This window comes from Capsicum annuum, chromosome 2 (assembly GCF_002878395.1).
Source record: "Capsicum annuum cultivar UCD-10X-F1 chromosome 2, UCD10Xv1.1, whole genome shotgun sequence".
Taxonomy (NCBI): domain Eukaryota; kingdom Viridiplantae; phylum Streptophyta; class Magnoliopsida; order Solanales; family Solanaceae; genus Capsicum; species Capsicum annuum.
Window position 1 is genome coordinate 152,239,205 of NC_061112.1, and position 17,685 is coordinate 152,256,889.

The following is a 17,685-nucleotide window of genomic DNA, read 5'->3' on the forward strand; positions in this document are numbered from 1 at the left end:
AACGGAAACAAAGGGAGCAGTAATCAAGTTCTGTTCATCAGATCATACTTGTTTCTTTCTGGAAAATGGTAAATTGTTCTGTTTCGACAGAATAAGCATGGAAGTTGCAGTTGTTTGTCATGGCATAGCAGCGACCACTGTCGTCTACATACACGAACTTCCTCCATTTCAATTTGCTTGTTTATTTTAATGTAATACAAGTTTAAGAAAATAAGAAATAATTTTAGAACAGAGATACATAAAATATACTAAATGCATAAAATTATCCTAGAAAGAAAAATAAGACAAATAAATTAAAACGAAGAAAAAAAAACACTCCAAGATATGTGATATCTTTGAATAGTGACAGAAGGGTTGATAGGTTTTGTGGTCACCATCTAATGTGAGCTGACTTGCAGTGGAATGTTGATGTGGATTTTCAATTTCCTCAATGCCACACTAACACAGTTCATTTTCTCTCTTTTGCATTCAAGAGATAATTGGTTGTTTGATCATGAAAATCAAAGATATATTCATTTTAAAAGGATAATATCTCATACTATCTTACGGTTTTGGGTGTTTTCCAAATTACAAATACAAACTTCAAATTGTATTTGGAATTATTACGGTCAAAGGCTGATTTTTAAATTAAGTGAAGAAGATTCAGTTAAAAAGGTGATTCTTATGGCCAAACGGGTCCTTATCCTTGATATCATACTTTTAATCAAGATTTTAGCTTATCCTCGTTCATTTGACAAGTTCTTGATAATTGACATCTCCAGCTTTAGTTGGTGGACTTAGCAAGCAAACTAGCTATTCCACAAAAACAACATTACAATCCCCAGGCTGATACTTGCCTACGCGAAGCTTTACATCCTCAACACTTCCCCCCACCCTCCCAAAAAAAAAAAAAGAAAAAGAAATAAAAGAAGTATGATTTGCCATTTATATCAGTTCATATTACTTTTTAAACAATGGTAATTGGTAACTCTTTCTGCTTAACAATTCAACATGGAAATTGTATAAAACTAAGTTAAAAAGCACAATGCAAGTAGCATACAATCCGATTCCCTAAGGATGACATAAATAAAGTTTATAATATCGAAAACAAATGAACTTAGGGGAGAAGCAATTCTTTCTTTTTGTTAAATCTCGAGACAAAATTGTCTGATATCTAGTCGTAGAATCAACAAGAAAAGTAAGCACGAAGAGTGTACTCGACCACAAAAATTGGAGATTCGTTGAAACAGATTACACAAAACATTTGAGTCGCGCAAATGTCAAATAGCCAGTATGACCTCTTGCTTCACCAGAAGGCCTAATCACCGGTGTAGGAGAAGAAGAGCATTCTGTCCCATTGCTTCCTTCAGCAGAACCCTGCCTCCTCTTCCGTGGAGGACGTTCAATAGAATCTCCTTCATTTACTGGGCAGCTCTCTAGTATCTTTTGTCTAACTTCATAGGTGCGTAGAAGCACTTCAAATGTTCGTATATCTACAAAAACACTTGCCACATGAGGGTCTGTACGTTCTATAGCAGCTTTTTAAAATGAATGAGAACGAGTCCCCGAGAAAATAACTTACCTGTAAAATCCAATTTGAGTGTTTCACAGGAACGTTGTACTTGCTCGATGCATGGAGAGAAGGAGCACAATACTCCGTCTGGTTTCAACATTTTGCCAGCAGAAGGAATGGCAAGCCAAGGTTGAGGAAGGTCTAGGAATACTGAATCTGCCCTCCCACAAAACTCATCGGGGAACCCTTCGCCCTGTATATCTCTTACTCCTACTGTGACCAGATTGCTCAACCCCGTCTTCTCAAAGTCCTCCCTGTTTGTGGAAATTATAAATACCGAGTTAAACTTACATAAAATGAAAATTATAATGAGCTCTTCTATCTCATTCTGTGTCAATTAGACAGGTATGCAGAGTTGGGGGAATTTGAAAAGAGAATGCTTTCCCACTAGATATTAAAGTATACACAAACAGTTTTCTTTTTCTTTTTTTTTGTTTACATGAAGGTGCAAGTGTAGGACACGTTTTCCCTGTTAATTCTTGCTATCTTATCGCGCAATGCTAGATGGTGGTAGCTTTATACTTTCACGTCATAAAGGCTGCATGGAAAGATGTTTCTTTCTCTTGGCTTCTGCCCTCTCGAGCTAACTCTTGAAACCTTATTTCTTCTTAATCAAGCAGCAAAAACAAAAAAAAGTATTTTGCTACCAGAAGAAATCCTATGAACATAATTTCCATCGGTTAAAAAAGCCTTAGTTAAAAGAAAGATTCAATTTTATAACCTCTTGAGGTGTGCCCTACAAATAAAAATGAGTTTTAAACATCTTCTAAAACTAATACATTGCACTAGAATGACTACATGCACTTAAAACCAAGAAAAGCATGGCCGAAATCACGCTAAAACAATTGACGACTTAATGATGGTAAATCCGGGAATAAGTTCCTAACAAAGTAGATGCATAAACACGGTGTTAAAGAGTCTTACCTAGCTGAGGCAGCTCTCTGTTCATGGAAATCAAAGGTATAAACATGGCCAGTGGGGGCAACAGCCCTTGCAAGAGAAGTTGTCAAAGATCCACTCCCGGTACCAGATTCAAGAACCAAACAACCAGGAACGATCTCCAAGTACATAACAACAAAGCTAATGTCAGCTATATAAAGAATCTGCGTTCTGTGACTCAGCACTAACGTCCATAGCTCAGGAGTTGGAGCTAACAAATAAACAAAAGCACCTTTGTTACTCAAAACCTTGGACCCGAATGGTTTACCTATCCATTCAGAATGCTTAAAAGCACCAAAACGATTTTGCAGAACCCCATCCTCACTGACTTTCACTGCTTTCATTGTATCGTATCTCTCATACACAATGACCAAATCTCCATCTTTAATGCAGCGATTGAACGATAATTTATTTGCTGGGTCAATCGGAAGAATCATTTAGAACGGTCGAATCTTAATTACCTGCCAAATACTCACAAATCATTTAGAACGGTCGAATCTTAATTACCTGCCAAATACTCACAAGCTTCTAAAACTGCAGAAAAGAAAAACAGCAGACATATCGGTAAACATCTATATAGCATGATTTCAAGAAGTTAACAAAATTATAAATACTCACTGTCTTCAATTCTAGATCCAGCTCTGAATATATACTACAACAACATACCCGACAGTAATAAAGACAACAGATAGTAGCAGAACGGTACTAAACGACTTATAAAACCAAAATTAGACTCTACTATCTAATACATTAAAAATCCTGGTAAATTAAAACATAATTAATCTCTTTTATTAGAGCCAATTTATTAAAATAAACTCAACATTAAAGTCTACTTATAATAAACAAAGTTATTACTATCTTCTGGACTAATCGACATATTTGCATACACTTAAGTACCCATTTGGATCGAACAAGCTGGATTTAATAATAAGTAATGTCATATAATTCACGCTGATATGAGGTGACAGGTATTTCGTGGAATTAGTTGAGGTGGGTAAAGCTGACCCCGGATACTATGGTCATTAAAACAAAAATTGTTCTAGAGCTTCTTTTTTTTTTTTTGAGAGAGAGAGAGAAGTAAATTATTAGAGAAAACGTACAAGTAGATGTTGTGGCCGGAGAAAGAGATGGAGCTGAGCAGATGGTTCGCCAGTGGCGGCAGAGCAGACTGAGTGGTAGACTTTGTGGACTTTACCCACGTTGAAAATGGCCGGCCCAAATTAATTTGAGATGGAATGATTTGGGCTTGTAATTTGGACACGACTCGACCCAATCTATTTATTGAGAAGTTTGAACAGTCAAATTCGCCACACCCCACCCCAAGGCCCTGGGTAATGAAAATCAAATACTACAAATTTGGAGTTAAGAGTTTGTTTCCAGTCAATCATATAAATTTGAGTTATTTTTTAATTTTTGTGAGAGAAGTGAGAGTGAAAATAAGTTTTACTTGTTTTTCAAATTCAGGAATTCCACTTCAAGATCAATATTTTTAGGGGGAAGGGTCAAACTTACCACTTACTTTGAAAAAATTGCTAAATATACTCTTCGTCATATTTTAGGGCCAAATTTACCCTCAAGGTCATACTTTAGAACTGTATTTATTCTCGTTGTTAAGAAAATTTTCACCTGTACCTTTCATTAATGAATTGTCTGTTTTTAAAAAATAAATCATACTCTAATCTTATTCACCTGACTCGACCCACAAAAAATATACAAATAAATATACCCTCATTTAGTTTTGTTAGTCAAAATTTTTCAATGTGATTAAGTCACTGGATATTTATTAGTACATGACTCGTGAAAAATTGATCAACATTAGTGCAAACACAAAGAAATATACCCTTCTCTCAATTCATGAATCTGCATCAGTGTAGAACTCATTAAAATTGCGCTTGATGGTCAGATGCAATAGGTTAGGCCAATTAAACATTTCAAGACGATTGAGCTAAGAGGTATCCTATGTGCCAATCTTGACATCTCTCTTTATATGTAATTTAGATCTACACAAATTTTTCAGCATATCATTTGCTCAAAAAGCTTATTCACTGATTCTAGAATCAGGATGCACATAAAACTACAAATCAAATTTTGAAATTTGAACATAACTGAACAAGAACAGAGTTTGCAATAGACATTTTCTCTAGTTCCATGCTTATACGTTATCCCATTCAATTTTACTTTTTGTTCACTTGTAAACAATCAACCAACGTTCCACGTTGAAAAGAAAGTATTTTTTATCGTTGAAAAAATTCAACCAATAAAATTAAGAGAGGAATATATTTGTTTGTGTATTTTTTATGGGTCAGATCAGGCGGATTAGATTAGAGTGTTATTTATTTTTTTGAAAATTGACAATTTAACATTGATTTAGGTTTTTCTATTAAAGTAAGGTTATCAGTAAGATAAATATGACCTCAAAGTATGACATCGAGGATAAATTTAGCCACAAAGTATGTTGAAAGAAATATTTAGTCAATTTTTCAAAGCTGAGGATAAATTTGCCGTCAAAGTATGACAGTGAGGGTAAATCCAACTTCAAAGTATGATGAATGATATATTTAGCCAATTTTTTCAAAGAAAAGAATAAATTTGATCTTTTTTTCATAATTTTATGGACAAACACCTTTTTCGAAATTCAACTCCAGATAAAATAAATACTTTTCATGGCCAGACCCCACTGATAATACATACATATTTTCATTATTGTGTAATTTAACAGTTCGACTTTTGAAAATCGATTTTTGATCAATTTTTAATAATACTTGTTGTAACAAAACTTTATTTATCAAATGCAAGTTTCACTAAGTCAAAAAGTCAGAATTTTTTGCTTTAAAATTATCATTTAGAAGAATGTTTATGATTTGAGATCACAATTTATATAGCTTTGAAATGCTAGGTTATAAAGGTAACCATAAATACACTATTTCTTTCTTGTTAATTCTATTCAAATAGACAAATTGACAATATTCATGTGTTAAAAGACTAATGAAGCCTCACACAATTTATTTTTATTGATTGTACCTCATTCATATTATTTTATTTAGCTTAGAAATAGTCTAGTACAGGAATGTCAACTTTATATTATCACTTTTAAAGAAAACAAAAGACTATAATTGACTTGATAAAACAAAACACTTTCCTCCATTCATATTTCATACCACACGCCCCAAAAATGCAACACATAAAAGCAATGACATTCAACATTTTTCACGTAAGACGTTCTTGACATATTTCCTACATTTTATATTTATTTGGTCATTTTATTAAAAATAATTCTCTCATATTAGTTGGTCATTTTATTAAATTAAGAAATCATAATTTTAATGCTTTTTAAAAATGTTTATATTTGTATGTTGTGTTTGTAAAGTTCTCAATTTTTATTAAAAATAAATTAATAAAACTATTTTCTTATTTATGATTTCTTAACATGTGTATAAATATGAAAATGTCCTTTTAATATAAGACGAATATTTTAGGTTTTTTGTCCTAATTTTCTTACCAAAATTAAGTTTTACTTTTATTGAAAGGAAAATAAAAATAGTACCATAATTACTTTTATTTTTCCTTAAGAAAAAATATAAAACTTTTTCATATTTGACAAACTTCTTTTTTAAAGGAAAATTTTTGGACATCTATAAATAAAACAGCTCTTTTCTCATGCTAAAACACAATAGTATTCACAGTGTAGTCGTTTAAGATGGAAAGATTTTCTTCCAGTAATTTTTTTTGTTTTCTTTATAGTAATTTCTTACGTAGGTTAATGGCTAAATCATATAATAATATTACTATATTTTTAATATTTTATATTGTGTCATCTGAAGTATTATTATTTTAATTGATAACTTTAATCCTCCACATGACGCGCTCCGATTTCCCGAGCGAAATATAAGCCGAAGGGAGTAAAATTCTTGACTACCAAATCATTCCCAAATTCAAAAGAGGGGGTTGATGAGTTCAAGATTCGTCATTGATGACGGGAGTAGTTGTCAAATTGGTCTATTCCTAAAGCAAAGTCAAACGTCAATTTCTGTTTTCTTAAATTTCCAAGTCATTTCCATAATGTCATGACATGCAATCAATGCATTTACTTTTTAAAAATACATATAAATAAACGTGTCAAATTTTGTGGTTGTTATGACTTTTTTTTGTTACACCCTCCCATCAAAAGATTGCATTTTCATTTAATATTTAGTATCATACATAATGATTATTAGAATTTATTTTTAAAAATTTAATTAATGAAAAATAAAATTAAAATATAAAATTAATATCTATCTTCAATAATGAATAATTCAATTTTTTTGAACACTAAAAAATGTTTTAATAATTCAATTAATTAGGAACGGATGAAGTATAATATGTTATATCATAAAAAAAGTTATTAACTTATAATTATTCCAACGAGTTAATATTCTGTATCTTTAATGCATTTATTTTTTTCATTCAGTTTTAGAGTTATATTTACTTTTTTAGTACTGTATTTAATTTAGAAATATTCACACAAAATCTACCTAAAATTAAGTGATATTATAAAGGAGTTTAGCATAATTTAATCTTAAAATATAGATCGACGCAATTATTGTTAAAACTAGTGTTGATCTACAATGTGAATCATGTTTATCTCGATCTACCTCAATTCGGTGGGGACCTACTTCTACTCGGTCAAAATCGTACATAGCAATTACCACTACAACTAATAAATTCTAGTTTGCTACCTTACTGATTTTGTGACTTTGATTTTAGGCGGTATAGAGGTAGGTCGAAGAAATATTGAAGGGATGTGATTAGATATGATATAGAACAGTTACATCTTGTGGAGGACATGATCGAAGATCTGGAGGACACGAATTAATGTAGAGAGTTAGGGGATGGGAGTTCGTCGATAACACTGGGGGAATGTTCTTTATTTATGTCTTAAGTTTCTTGTTCATGGTATTGAGTGATGTTTATGATTTCGGATAAATAGTTTTTAGTATTATCTTGTAGTTGTAGTATTATCTTGTAGCTAGTGATGTTAGTTTGTTTGACATACTGTACTAATTTATATACATTTATATTTTGTGTTTGTTATATTATTATCGATTCTAAGTTGTGGGTCTATCAAAAGCAGCCTCTCTACTTTACCTAAGTTAGTAGTATGATCTGCCTACACTCTACTCTTTCCATACTGAGTATATTATTGTTGTTTCATTTGGTCTTCAAACATAAGCTCATCATATGAAATTTATCTAATATAATTATATTTTCAATATAATTCGTAAAGCATTAAATAATAAATAGATTATTATTATAAGGTACTTATTCTAAAATGCTCATCCAAAGATGGGACATTTTTTTGGGTGTACAAAAAAAAAGAATTTATGAGTTTAAAATTTCAAGAGTAGGAACTGGACACTCTTCCTCTTTTTTCTTGCCCCTCCTATTATCCATTTCCATTTATATATAAAGAAGCAAAATAAGAAAAGGAGAGGAAAATCCCCTCGGCCATTTATTCGGCGCATGTGATTTGCATATTTTCTCTCTCTACTTCTCTCTCTCCTACACAGACGCCGAGCGATCTGGCCGGTAAAGTGCTTATACTCTTCGTTTTCATCGTCCAGTATTTTACTGTAACTTATAGAAAACCGAAAGTTTTCCTGTTTTTGTGATTACTGTAAGTGTTAATTTATATCTTGCATTTGTATTTTGCGTGTTAGGTGTTTGTTAAATGTTCAGATTTCGATATATTTTGGTGTGTTAAAAGATCACACTAGTACTAAATTACTGGTGATCTCAATGGAAATTATTTAATTTTGCATTGATTGATGGAATATAATCATCTACAGGACTATAGCTAATGTTTGATGATGTACGAAGTAGCATTATAATGAAGGATTGGGGATCAAGTTCCTTCGATGTTTACAAAGTAGCATTAACGTAATTAATATTTTATCACTGTGTGTTCTACTGTAGCTACTACTAGCTAGGTGATTTATTGATAAGGTGAAACCATATATGTGAAAGAGCTAAATCTAACTGCTAAATTATCTATGTGTTTCTACTTGATATAGTAAATGATCTGTACATCAGAATTAAATTTATCTTTATGGTAAATGTTCTGCTCTGCGTGTTACTTTTATTGATAAGGTGAATTGATGTCTGGTAATGATCTGTATATAGCAGAATTAAGTTCCAGATGGAGTAGTGATATGAAATTAATACCTGTCATGTCCCCTCCCCTCAGAGATATATCTACTACCTAACAGCAGTAGTGTCAAAGGCACGCTTTGCCTCGCTTGATGTGCGCTTCATTGTTTTCATTGAGGCTCTAAGACAAAATTTTCCTTGCGAATAAGCATTTCCTAAAGAAGCGACTCTAAACAACTGGTATTCGCGAAAAAATTACGATTTCTTTATCCATATATTGCTATTCAAGTTTATGTTTGTGTTAGTCTTCCACTAGACATATATACATATTTGTATTTTTTCTATTTACGCCTTTTTTCATCGAAGTCCACGCTGTATTTTCTCTTTGCACTTAAAGTCTCGACGGACCTTAGAGGTTTTTGGCTTTTGATAACACTCCCTAACAGAAATCTACATGATCTTGCCTGAGATTTATGTCGTTTTATAAATTGAGCATTGAGATTGCCACATTTGAAAGTCTAGTTTTTCTAAACTAAGAAGTACAAAAATAATTTGTCAAAAAGGAAACTAGGGAAGCAAATTTTTCTGCTATTTTGAATGATGATAGGTAATAGATCGCATGCTCTACCACTAAATGACGTCCTGATTGGGATATACCAAGAAAATCATTGTAAAACTACATAAAACCTTTTAACAATGTAACTATGATTTATGTGTTGCTGTGATATTAGTGAATATTTAGCTAATACTGCAGCAAAAGCTTAATACCATGTGTCTCCAGCAGGATGCAGATACAGACAACTGCTGATACTACTGATCTGAGTTATTGGTTGAACTGGAGGTTCTTGTTTTGTGCAATATGGGTCTTGACACCAACAGTTGCAGCAGTGATCATTCTATGGAAGTATGAACGATCAGTTAATATCATACAGGAATCTGATAGTAGGGGGGATTGCCAGAAAAGTTCTTTGCTTTTGTATTTTGACAAAGCTTGGAGACCATGTGTGAAAAGAATAAACCCAATTTGTTTGGCGGCTTTCCGAGTTTCTGCACTTGCTTTACTCACACTAGTGATTGTCTCTGATTTTGTTGTTCATGGAGGTGACATATTTTTCTATTATACTCAGTAAGTATTCCTTTTTATAATGCTTGTAAGCAGGCAGCACTTTATAGGTTCAATGTCCAGGACCATATGTGATAGTGGTATTTTTTAACTGATAAGTAAGGTCGAGAGTGGTTGTTTTTGTTGGAAGGTATCCTGTTATGACTTGCAACTTTTGTTTCTTTTATGCACATAATGTATAAGATTTATTGCTTTACTTAGGGAAAGAAATACACTACCTGTGGTATCTCTTTGGTACTGCCTAATAACATAAGGGGCCTATAGGCTATAGGAGTGCTGGCGAGGGCAGAGGACTCGAAAAGAGTTGGAGCAGATTTGGAATACTATTCCTATATGCATCTTTTTGGATTTGGTGGTTGGAGAGGAACAGTGCTTGTTGTTGTTGTTGTTGTAGAGGAATAGAACTTGGTTTGAAGGACAAACAGACCATATTTCTAGAATTAAGGGCAAGTGCTTGCTAGATATTTTCTTATGATGTAAGGGTAGTCCCATCGGCAGCATAAATCAGTATATGGTGTTTTTGAATTGGCTAGGGGGCAGTCAGTAGGAGAAAGTTTGTTGGTTTTTTTATTTATGATCCTTCTTCCCCCTGTTCTTATACCTGCTGTACCATCTTGGTACCTTTTATTAATAAAACTATTACTACTAGTTTAAAAGAAAAATGCACTATGTGCTATAAAATGGGGTGCCTCTCTTTAGATGCTGCTCATGATTTTTGGTGTCTGCAGGTGGACATTTGCTTTGACCACCATTTATTTCTGGGTATGTATGTTAATTTCAGATGAGTCCCTTGAATTTGTATCATTACCTGTTACCTGTCAAATGTATGTGCATGTGATTGCATGCTGCAGAGATATCCTTTATTTTGTCTTGCATTATGCTGCTAATGAGATATCTTTTGCCAAACTTCATTCTTTTGCAACTGTCTGTAGCTTGGATCAGTTCTTTCCATCTATGGCTGTTACCAGTATAACAAAGCAAACATCAGTATCAGCAAAATACAGATGGATATGGAGCAAGGGTTACTCGAGTCCCTTGTAAGCACAGACTATACCAACGGCGTCAAGATAGTGAACAATGTGGATTACAAGGGAATACTTCTAGTTCCTGAAATTGTTGGGCGATGTAGCTACCTCTTCCAGATTCTTTTCCAGGTAACGTCATTCTTCTCAGAGGTCGGATAGATAGTTTATAGTACTACTCCGGGGATGTCTTGTTTCTTTTATTACCTATTTGGTGTGATATCCCATTTTGTTTTTCTGTTTTTTATACTGTATTTGTCCTGAGCTGGGGGTCTATAGGAAGCAACCTCTCTACTTCATCTGAGGTAGTGGTATAGACTGCGTACACTTTACCCTCCCCAGACCCCACTTTGTTGGAGTATACTTGGTATGTTGTTGTTGTTGACATTCCTCTTAGAGGACCAAAACCAGATTTCTAATAGGGAGCAAGTAGAAACTGCTTTAGTTTAATTCTGCCTGCTTATGCATGTTTTTCTGTAATTTTGAGAACATCCTCCCTCTTGTGTATGCTTGTGAAATATAATCGCTCAACTCGTAGTCATCAACATATATGGTATTCCATGAGAGAATCCTGCATTTACTGTTACAAATTACTTTTTTGTTAGCAGTTAAGTTCCTGGAAGTTTCTTGTAGTTAGATGCTTTATTTTCAATTTATTTTTGTTAATTGCATAATTCATTAATTCAATCATTCCTATACCCGTCTTTTTTCCACAGATGGCTGCTGGAGCGGTGATGCTCACTGACTCCGTTTACTGGTTTGTGATCTTCCCATTTCTTACGGTCAAAAACTACGATTTTAACATTGTAAGTATCTTCTATTTCAAAGGATCTCTCTGGTTCTGTACTTTATTTCTGTCGGGTATTTAATATCAGCTGCTATAATTCTAAAACTTGATTGGAGATATTTGGCTTTATTTTAGACACGTAACCACGAGTTTGCTGTAACAGCCTCCTGCATGTCAACTTTTGTTGAAAGAAGCACTTGTACAATTTTTTTACCGACCACCTTTTTCTCTCTAATATGTCAGCCTATGCCAATGCAGCTGATTATTGAGCTATCTGCTTTCTGGTCATGAATTGGTCTTAGAAACTTGTTTGAATGACTGAATTGGTCTTTATGACACAGTCACTTCTAAATTTCCAAGAGAAAAAATGAAGCGATTCAACATGCAGAACTGCTCTTTTCTCTCTGACCCTCTTCTCTTTGCTGTTGTTGTTGTTCTTGATTGTTTCATTGGTGTCACTTGGATCTCCCTCTCACCAGATTCGGAAACACATTTTTTCCTTCTAATAGAATTGGTGGAATTTAGGCTTAAGACGTTATATCTTCAAACCACATTTAATTATAAGCGATGAGCTCCTTCTTCTCTGTCTTCCCCATGTTGTTATTGGTGTCTTAGGCCTTCTATGTGAAAAGATGCTGAAACTAAGTTAATTTTCTTGCATATTATATCAATGTACTTTTTGATATGAAAACCATGACTTCTTGATTTAAACTTGATCTGTGTAGTCAATTTAAATCCTTGAACATCATAGAAGTAGCGTGAACAAATTCAGAAAAGTATGTCAATATTTAGTTTCTTTCCTAACTATGAAGCTAGTCATATCATGCTAATTCTGTTAGTCTCGCTCAGATCTTTTGTCCCCTTTTTAAGTAAAAATATTTCTCCTTTGTTCCAGTTTACCGTCGTCACGCATTCGCTAAATGCTGTCCTGCTCCTTGGTGATGCAGCTCTGAATTCTTTGGTAAATGCTACTGTTGTTTTACTTCTTTCCTGTCCTTGTGAAAATATCATTTAGGATATTTTTTATTAACTTCCCAAGACATTCTTCCAGTGGTTCCCTTGGTTCCGGATGTCTTACTTTGTCATATTGACCGGTGTTTATGTCATCTTCCAGTGGATTGTTCATGCCTGTGTATCACTTTGGTAAGATTCATCTCAGTTTGTTTATGTTTTCATGAATACATCATATTCCCCTAACTGGTTCTCCTATGTTTTTTCTTTCAGGTGGCCTTACCCCTTTCTTGACTTATCATTAAAATATTCTCCTGTGTGGTATGTGTTCTTTATCATGGCACACGTATGTGACAAAATTAGCAATCCTTCATGCGAACAAAATTGTAACATTTGGCTTCTTAGACTTTATAATAGCTAACATTTAAAGCTTCTCATTTCTAAATCTTGTATCAAACACCTGTCATTTTCCTTTGGAAATTCTAGTGCTAAAACTGTGTGTTTTTCTAGCTGGTCTGTAATCTTGACATGCAGGCGAACTTGTTGCATAGCTAATTGGTTTCTCTGTTGATTCTGAAACAGGTATTTGTTGGTGGCTTTACTGCATATCCCATGCTATGGAATATTTGCATTACTTGTTAGGCTTAAACAGTATGTGTTACTGCGATGGTTCCCTCAATCATAGCAGTGTCTAAGAAATTATCATCTCAAGCTGGTCCCTTTTGAAGCCAAGGTGTGTCATGTTCCTCAAATGGGGTTATTTGAAAGGGATGGGTGGATTTCCTGCAGAGCATCAGCCAAGTGGGTATTGATTCAGTCAAGAATTAAATCAGTAGCTATCTTGTGAAATACGAAGGAAACATTACTTTATCTGCACCTTTTCCATCCTCATGCCTTGGATGATCAGCAGTAATATTTTTGCGACACCAAGTTCAACTAATTTCAAAATTGTGTACAGAATAGAATATTTTTCTGTCACAGGCAAAAGCTTACCAACTCTTCATGTAAGAATTTTGATTGGATTTGTAAACAAAGGATGAGACTTCATTTTGTGCTTTTCAGACAGATGCCTACATTACCTATTGCATGATAAAAATTACAATAGCTAGGACTTGGGTCAGGAAAACTTGGTCCATCTCATTTTACTGGGGATTACGCCAGACAAGTTGACCGAAGCGACATTATAGTCTATTCTCGGCCAACTTAGCCCTAGTTACTATGACTAGTTTGCTACAACAAAAATAATTTTCACGTGATCACTATTTTGGTGCTTTGTATTTCAATAATAGTATGTTTTTTCTAGGTTCACTTGATGGCTTATTCTTTGTTTAATTTAAAATTATGTCTACTAAAAATTAACTCTGATGGATGGATAGCTGAGGGTCCTCGCTGCCATAAATTAGCAAGAAAATCACCAAGGCATCGGCATCCAGAATGCCTGGATATAAGTTAGACGTCGTTGTTTGCAGCAATCAGCAGCTTGCAATTGATACCCGTCAGCATCTTTCAACTAAGAGACTTGGAAAACGATTTTGACACTCATGGACAGACATCAGTTGAATCAAGCGCAACGACTTAGAAGAGTAGCATTGCCTACTCCTTACAACTTCGAAGCCCGTGACAGTTTCTGGATTTTTTTTTTCTTTTATTTGCACTATTAGACAACCATTGGCACAGAAACATCCGTAAAGAAAAAAAACACGAATCAGGCTTCAAGCAAAATTTTCATATGAACTATTTCGTTCAACATTCTTTGAAGCATCAACTAACAGTCAACTTAACAACATAGCTACAGAAACATAATTCACTTTATTTAAGGGATAAGTTCACGAGATTTGATTCTTTAAACAACCCGACTATCTGATCCTCTAAGCTGTAGAAGATTTAGCAATTGCCCCAGCCTCAGTTAGCAGAGGAACAAGCTTCCCATCCCTGTGCAAGGCAGTTGTGGCTGCAAATGAGAATAAAGACAGTTAACTTCAGCATAAATTCATAAAAATCAATTCCAAAGCAGGTCTCATTATGATAGTAATGTCTTGGTATTTAAAAATAGGAAAAAACCAAGAGGAAAAGGGGAGGTCCATACCGTCACAGCCACCAATGTGCTTCCCCACAATGAAGACGTTTGGCACAGTTCGCTGACCAGTCCACTCAGCCAGTGCAGCCTGGATCTCACTTCCATCCTCTACAGAATCAATATAAACATTAGATTCAACAGCCAAGCAATAACACACAGAAAATCTATCATATGTTTTTGAGAATAAGTTCACTTTACACCGAAGGATATAAGTGGTTAGAAACTATGAACAAGAAAGAAATATATGTTGAGAAACGTTATCCATCAGAGGCAGTACAACTATACTGATATTAACTGAGTGAGTTGTTACAATTACATTCCTGCTATTAACTGGATTTCCCCAATGCCTTGCTTATCTAGCCAAATGTAGAACGAATCAATGATAGATTTACATAACTATAGGAATAGGCACCAACCAGTGGATTTTCACTACAGGAGTTCAAAATATGAAAAAGTAAAACACATGAATAAGCTAAAAGGGGTTCAACATTTAAGAATAATTTTAGTCATGTTTAAACAATGTAATCTTCCGCCAAAGGGGATTCAGCTGAACCCATCGGCCCTACTGGGCTCAACCCCTGGCAATAAATTTCGCTCCAAACAAACAGGTTACTTTACTCACATACTTGGAACATGAAATCCAACTTAACAATACCTTATCTTATTAGAAACACGCCCAAGGGTGGGTCTACTGGTCAATGACGTGGTTGAGAACCATGAGATCTCAGGTTCAAATTCAAGCGGAGAAAAAAAACAAACTAGGTGACTTCTTATCTATCCCAGCCTTGATGAACAGAGTTACATGTTGCCTGTGGGTGGGTGGGTGGGTGGGGGGGAGGGCAGTTATCCCGCGGAATTAAGGTAGGTACACGCAAGCGGGTCCAAACACCACGGTTATTAGCTAATCGGAGGTGGCAAGGCAAGTATCCCACGAAATTAGTCAGTTCACGCAAGCAAGCTCAAACACTACGGTTATCAAAAAAAGATTGCTAATCGGCGGTGGCAGGTATCCTACGAAATTAGTTTAGTTTCATGCAAGTGGGCCCAAACACCATATCAAAAAAATTGCTAATCGGAGGCGGCAGTTATCCACAAAATTAGTCTAGTTTCACGCATGCGGGCCCAAACACCACCGTTATAAAAAAAATTAAAAAAAATTGGTAATGAGGAAAGGAGGCCTTACTTTCAGAATCCAACTCAACAGCCTTGAAAGAAGCCCCAAGCTTTGCCAACAAATCCTTGACGCTAACGCAGAACGGACAGTACGTCTTGCTGCAATTTCAATCAACAAACATTTCAGATCAAACAAACAAAAAACGAACAACACTTCACCACATTTCACAAAATACAAAATCAAACAGAAATAGATAGGTAAAATTAATTACCTGAAGACCACAACTGGATTAGCAGAAACAATTTCCTTAGCCTTTGCAAGTGCCATTTTCAATCGATTTGCTTTTCAAAAAACCCTAGATCAGACAGATTTTGTTCTATTCTTTTTCAGTGTTAAAAATGTCCTTCAGAAAGCGCTATTTATAGAAATGGTGAAAGGAGCTGTCTTATCGCAAAAGAAAAAACTGAAAAGACGAAAATGTCCTAAGGGAGTCGCCTTTGCGGCAAAGATATAAAAGTATAAGACGAAAATGTCCTAAGGTGTTCTACTGGGCCCACAAGATTTTATTAGACCGTGGCCGGCCCATTAACGACTCACATGGCATCAGCTACGTCAACTCGTTCTCACGCATATTTTCTTCCTTTCAAATTATGTCTTGCCATTTTTTTTTGCTCCATTTTAAAAAAAATATTATCTTTTCTTATTTGACAAATTTTAAAGATATAATTATAATTTTACTTTTAATAATCTCACTTAATTTTAAATACTATTACTCTTTTTTTATTTATCTTTTCAATTAAAAGTGGTTCTACTTGATTTTAAATACTATTACTCTTTTTTTTAAGAAGGATAATTTTATAATTTTAATAAATTTAATATTTATTTCTTAAATATCATGTACGATCAAATAACGACAAATAATTTGGGACGGAGGAAATAGTATTTAAAAGAATTATAATGACTATTTGTGTAATGTACATATGAAATCTATCATTTATAGTGTATAACAGTTAATATACATAAAAACTAATATTATATATAGTATATAGCAGTGCAATATACAAAACAAGTAAAATTAGTACTATATAGAATAGTGCAATATATATATATATATATATATATATATATATATATATATATATATATATATTTGTTTATGATTGAAATGCTAGCGGAGTATATTGGAAATTTTTAGAAAAGTAATTAATAGGTTTTAATATGGTATATAATTTGTTATCACTAATATAAGAAACTCCTTATTTTTAGCCTTTTATTCATAACAACATTTCTTGAGCTATGACATAAGATTATATATATTTTGTACATATAAAATATATATATTTATAGGAAATTTAGTTAAATAAAATATTGTACTCATTTATTAGTATTTTATGTAACTTCCCAAATCATATTAACCAATATGTGCAATTTAATTATCGGCATTATTTATGTAATTGATTAAGCTTTGTTTTAATAGTTTACAACAGATGAATAATTATTTTGTTCCAAAATTTGAAGTCCCAAAATGGTGGTCATATTCGGTTGCTATATTATACTGCAAACATTTTCTTGATTTTCAAACAACATACAATGTTGGTATTTTATTCGTTTGTTATAAAAAAATGGATAGAAAGAATGCGTCAAACAGAGGCGGATCTACAAGTAATTATGGGTTCACCGGGTCTCAATATCTTTTGCTTAATTTTTGTGTATGTATTAAGAAATTTATTAAATATTTATCGTGTGTTAAATTAATCACCGTCAATATGCATATAAATTCCAAATACTGAATTTATCATTGTTGTGCAATGACCCAGAAGATGTCAAACAAAGGTGGAGTTAGCTTATCAAAATCGAGTTTATTTGAATTCAGTACTTTCGACGTAAAACATGAATTTATACGTAAAATATAATATCTCATCAATGCTAAAAATCTTAAATATTAAATCCATAAAATTTTAAATTTTAAATCCGCCTCAATAGCAAACTCCATC

The 17,685-nt window shown here is 33.6% G+C and overlaps 3 protein-coding genes across 13 annotated transcripts; 1 reads left to right on the top strand and 2 right to left on the bottom strand.

Annotated features, from left to right (window-relative positions):
- Positions 1-1,096: 1,096 nt before the first annotated feature.
- On the bottom strand, positions 1,097-3,728 carry LOC107860659 (tRNA (adenine(58)-N(1))-methyltransferase catalytic subunit TRMT61A). 10 transcript variants are annotated; one of them, XM_047407603.1, is made up of 5 exons: positions 3,592-3,702; positions 2,999-3,025; positions 2,477-2,952; positions 1,562-1,806; positions 1,097-1,472 (listed from the first exon to the last, which is right to left on the bottom strand). In XM_047407603.1, exons 3-5 carry the CDS (start codon positions 2,926-2,928, stop codon positions 1,231-1,233), a joined length of 939 nt encoding a protein of 312 aa, XP_047263559.1. In that variant the 5' UTR covers positions 2,929-2,952; positions 2,999-3,025; positions 3,592-3,702; the 3' UTR covers positions 1,097-1,230. The 10 variants fall into 10 exon arrangements, with proteins under 10 accessions (XP_047263559.1, XP_047263561.1, XP_047263556.1 ...); XM_047407605.1 differs by having other exon boundaries at positions 2,477-2,906; positions 3,592-3,689; XM_047407600.1 differs by lacking the exon at positions 3,592-3,702 and adding an exon at positions 3,389-3,585 and having other exon boundaries at positions 2,477-2,906.
- Positions 3,729-7,814: 4,086 nt separating this feature from the next.
- LOC107860660 lies at positions 7,815-13,561 on the top strand. Of its 2 annotated transcripts, none has more exons than XM_016706097.2 (9): positions 7,815-8,056; positions 9,402-9,743; positions 10,469-10,502; positions 10,673-10,894; positions 11,479-11,568; positions 12,445-12,510; positions 12,601-12,692; positions 12,774-12,821; positions 13,083-13,561. In XM_016706097.2, the coding sequence occupies exons 2-9, from the start codon at positions 9,403-9,405 to the stop codon at positions 13,183-13,185; spliced, it is 996 nt and encodes a 331-aa protein (XP_016561583.2). In that variant the 5' UTR covers positions 7,815-8,056; position 9,402; the 3' UTR covers positions 13,186-13,561. The 2 variants fall into 2 exon arrangements, with proteins under 2 accessions (XP_016561583.2, XP_016561584.2); XM_016706098.2 differs by having other exon boundaries at positions 7,859-8,056; positions 9,399-9,743.
- Positions 13,562-14,205: 644 nt separating this feature from the next.
- Positions 14,206-16,175, bottom strand: LOC107860661 (glutaredoxin). The gene is made up of 4 exons (XM_016706099.2): positions 15,963-16,175; positions 15,761-15,849; positions 14,587-14,685; positions 14,206-14,451 (listed from the first exon to the last, which is right to left on the bottom strand). The coding sequence occupies exons 1-4, from the start codon at positions 16,016-16,018 to the stop codon at positions 14,369-14,371; spliced, it is 327 nt and encodes a 108-aa protein (XP_016561585.1). The 5' UTR covers positions 16,019-16,175; the 3' UTR covers positions 14,206-14,368.
- Between the last annotated feature and the right edge of the window lie 1,510 nt (positions 16,176-17,685).

Coding starts and splice junctions, on each gene's coding strand:
- LOC107860659 (XM_047407599.1), bottom strand. CDS start 3,074: ATGCTATATAGATGTTTACCGATATGTCTGCTGTTTTTCTTTTCTGCA. Junction 2,907..2,998: donor AGCTTGTGAGTATTTGGCAG/GTAATTAAGATT, acceptor CGATTGACCCAG/CAAATAAATTATCGTTCAAT. Junction 1,473..1,561: donor ACTCAAATTGGATTTTACAG/GTAAGTTATTTT, acceptor GTGTTTTTGTAG/ATATACGAACATTTGAAGTG.
- LOC107860660 (XM_016706097.2), top strand. CDS start 9,403: ATGCAGATACAGACAACTGCTGATACTACTGATCTGAGTTATTGGTTG. Junction 10,895..11,478: donor TCTTCCAGATTCTTTTCCAG/GTAACGTCATTC, acceptor TTTTTTCCACAG/ATGGCTGCTGGAGCGGTGAT. Junction 11,569..12,444: donor AAAACTACGATTTTAACATT/GTAAGTATCTTC, acceptor CCTTTGTTCCAG/TTTACCGTCGTCACGCATTC.
- LOC107860661 (XM_016706099.2), bottom strand. CDS start 16,018: ATGGCACTTGCAAAGGCTAAGGAAATTGTTTCTGCTAATCCAGTTGTG. Junction 14,686..15,760: donor TGTTGAGTTGGATTCTGAAA/GTAAGGCCTCCT, acceptor TTGATTCTGTAG/AGGATGGAAGTGAGATCCAG. Junction 14,452..14,586: donor GCACATTGGTGGCTGTGACG/GTATGGACCTCC, acceptor TCTCATTTGCAG/CCACAACTGCCTTGCACAGG.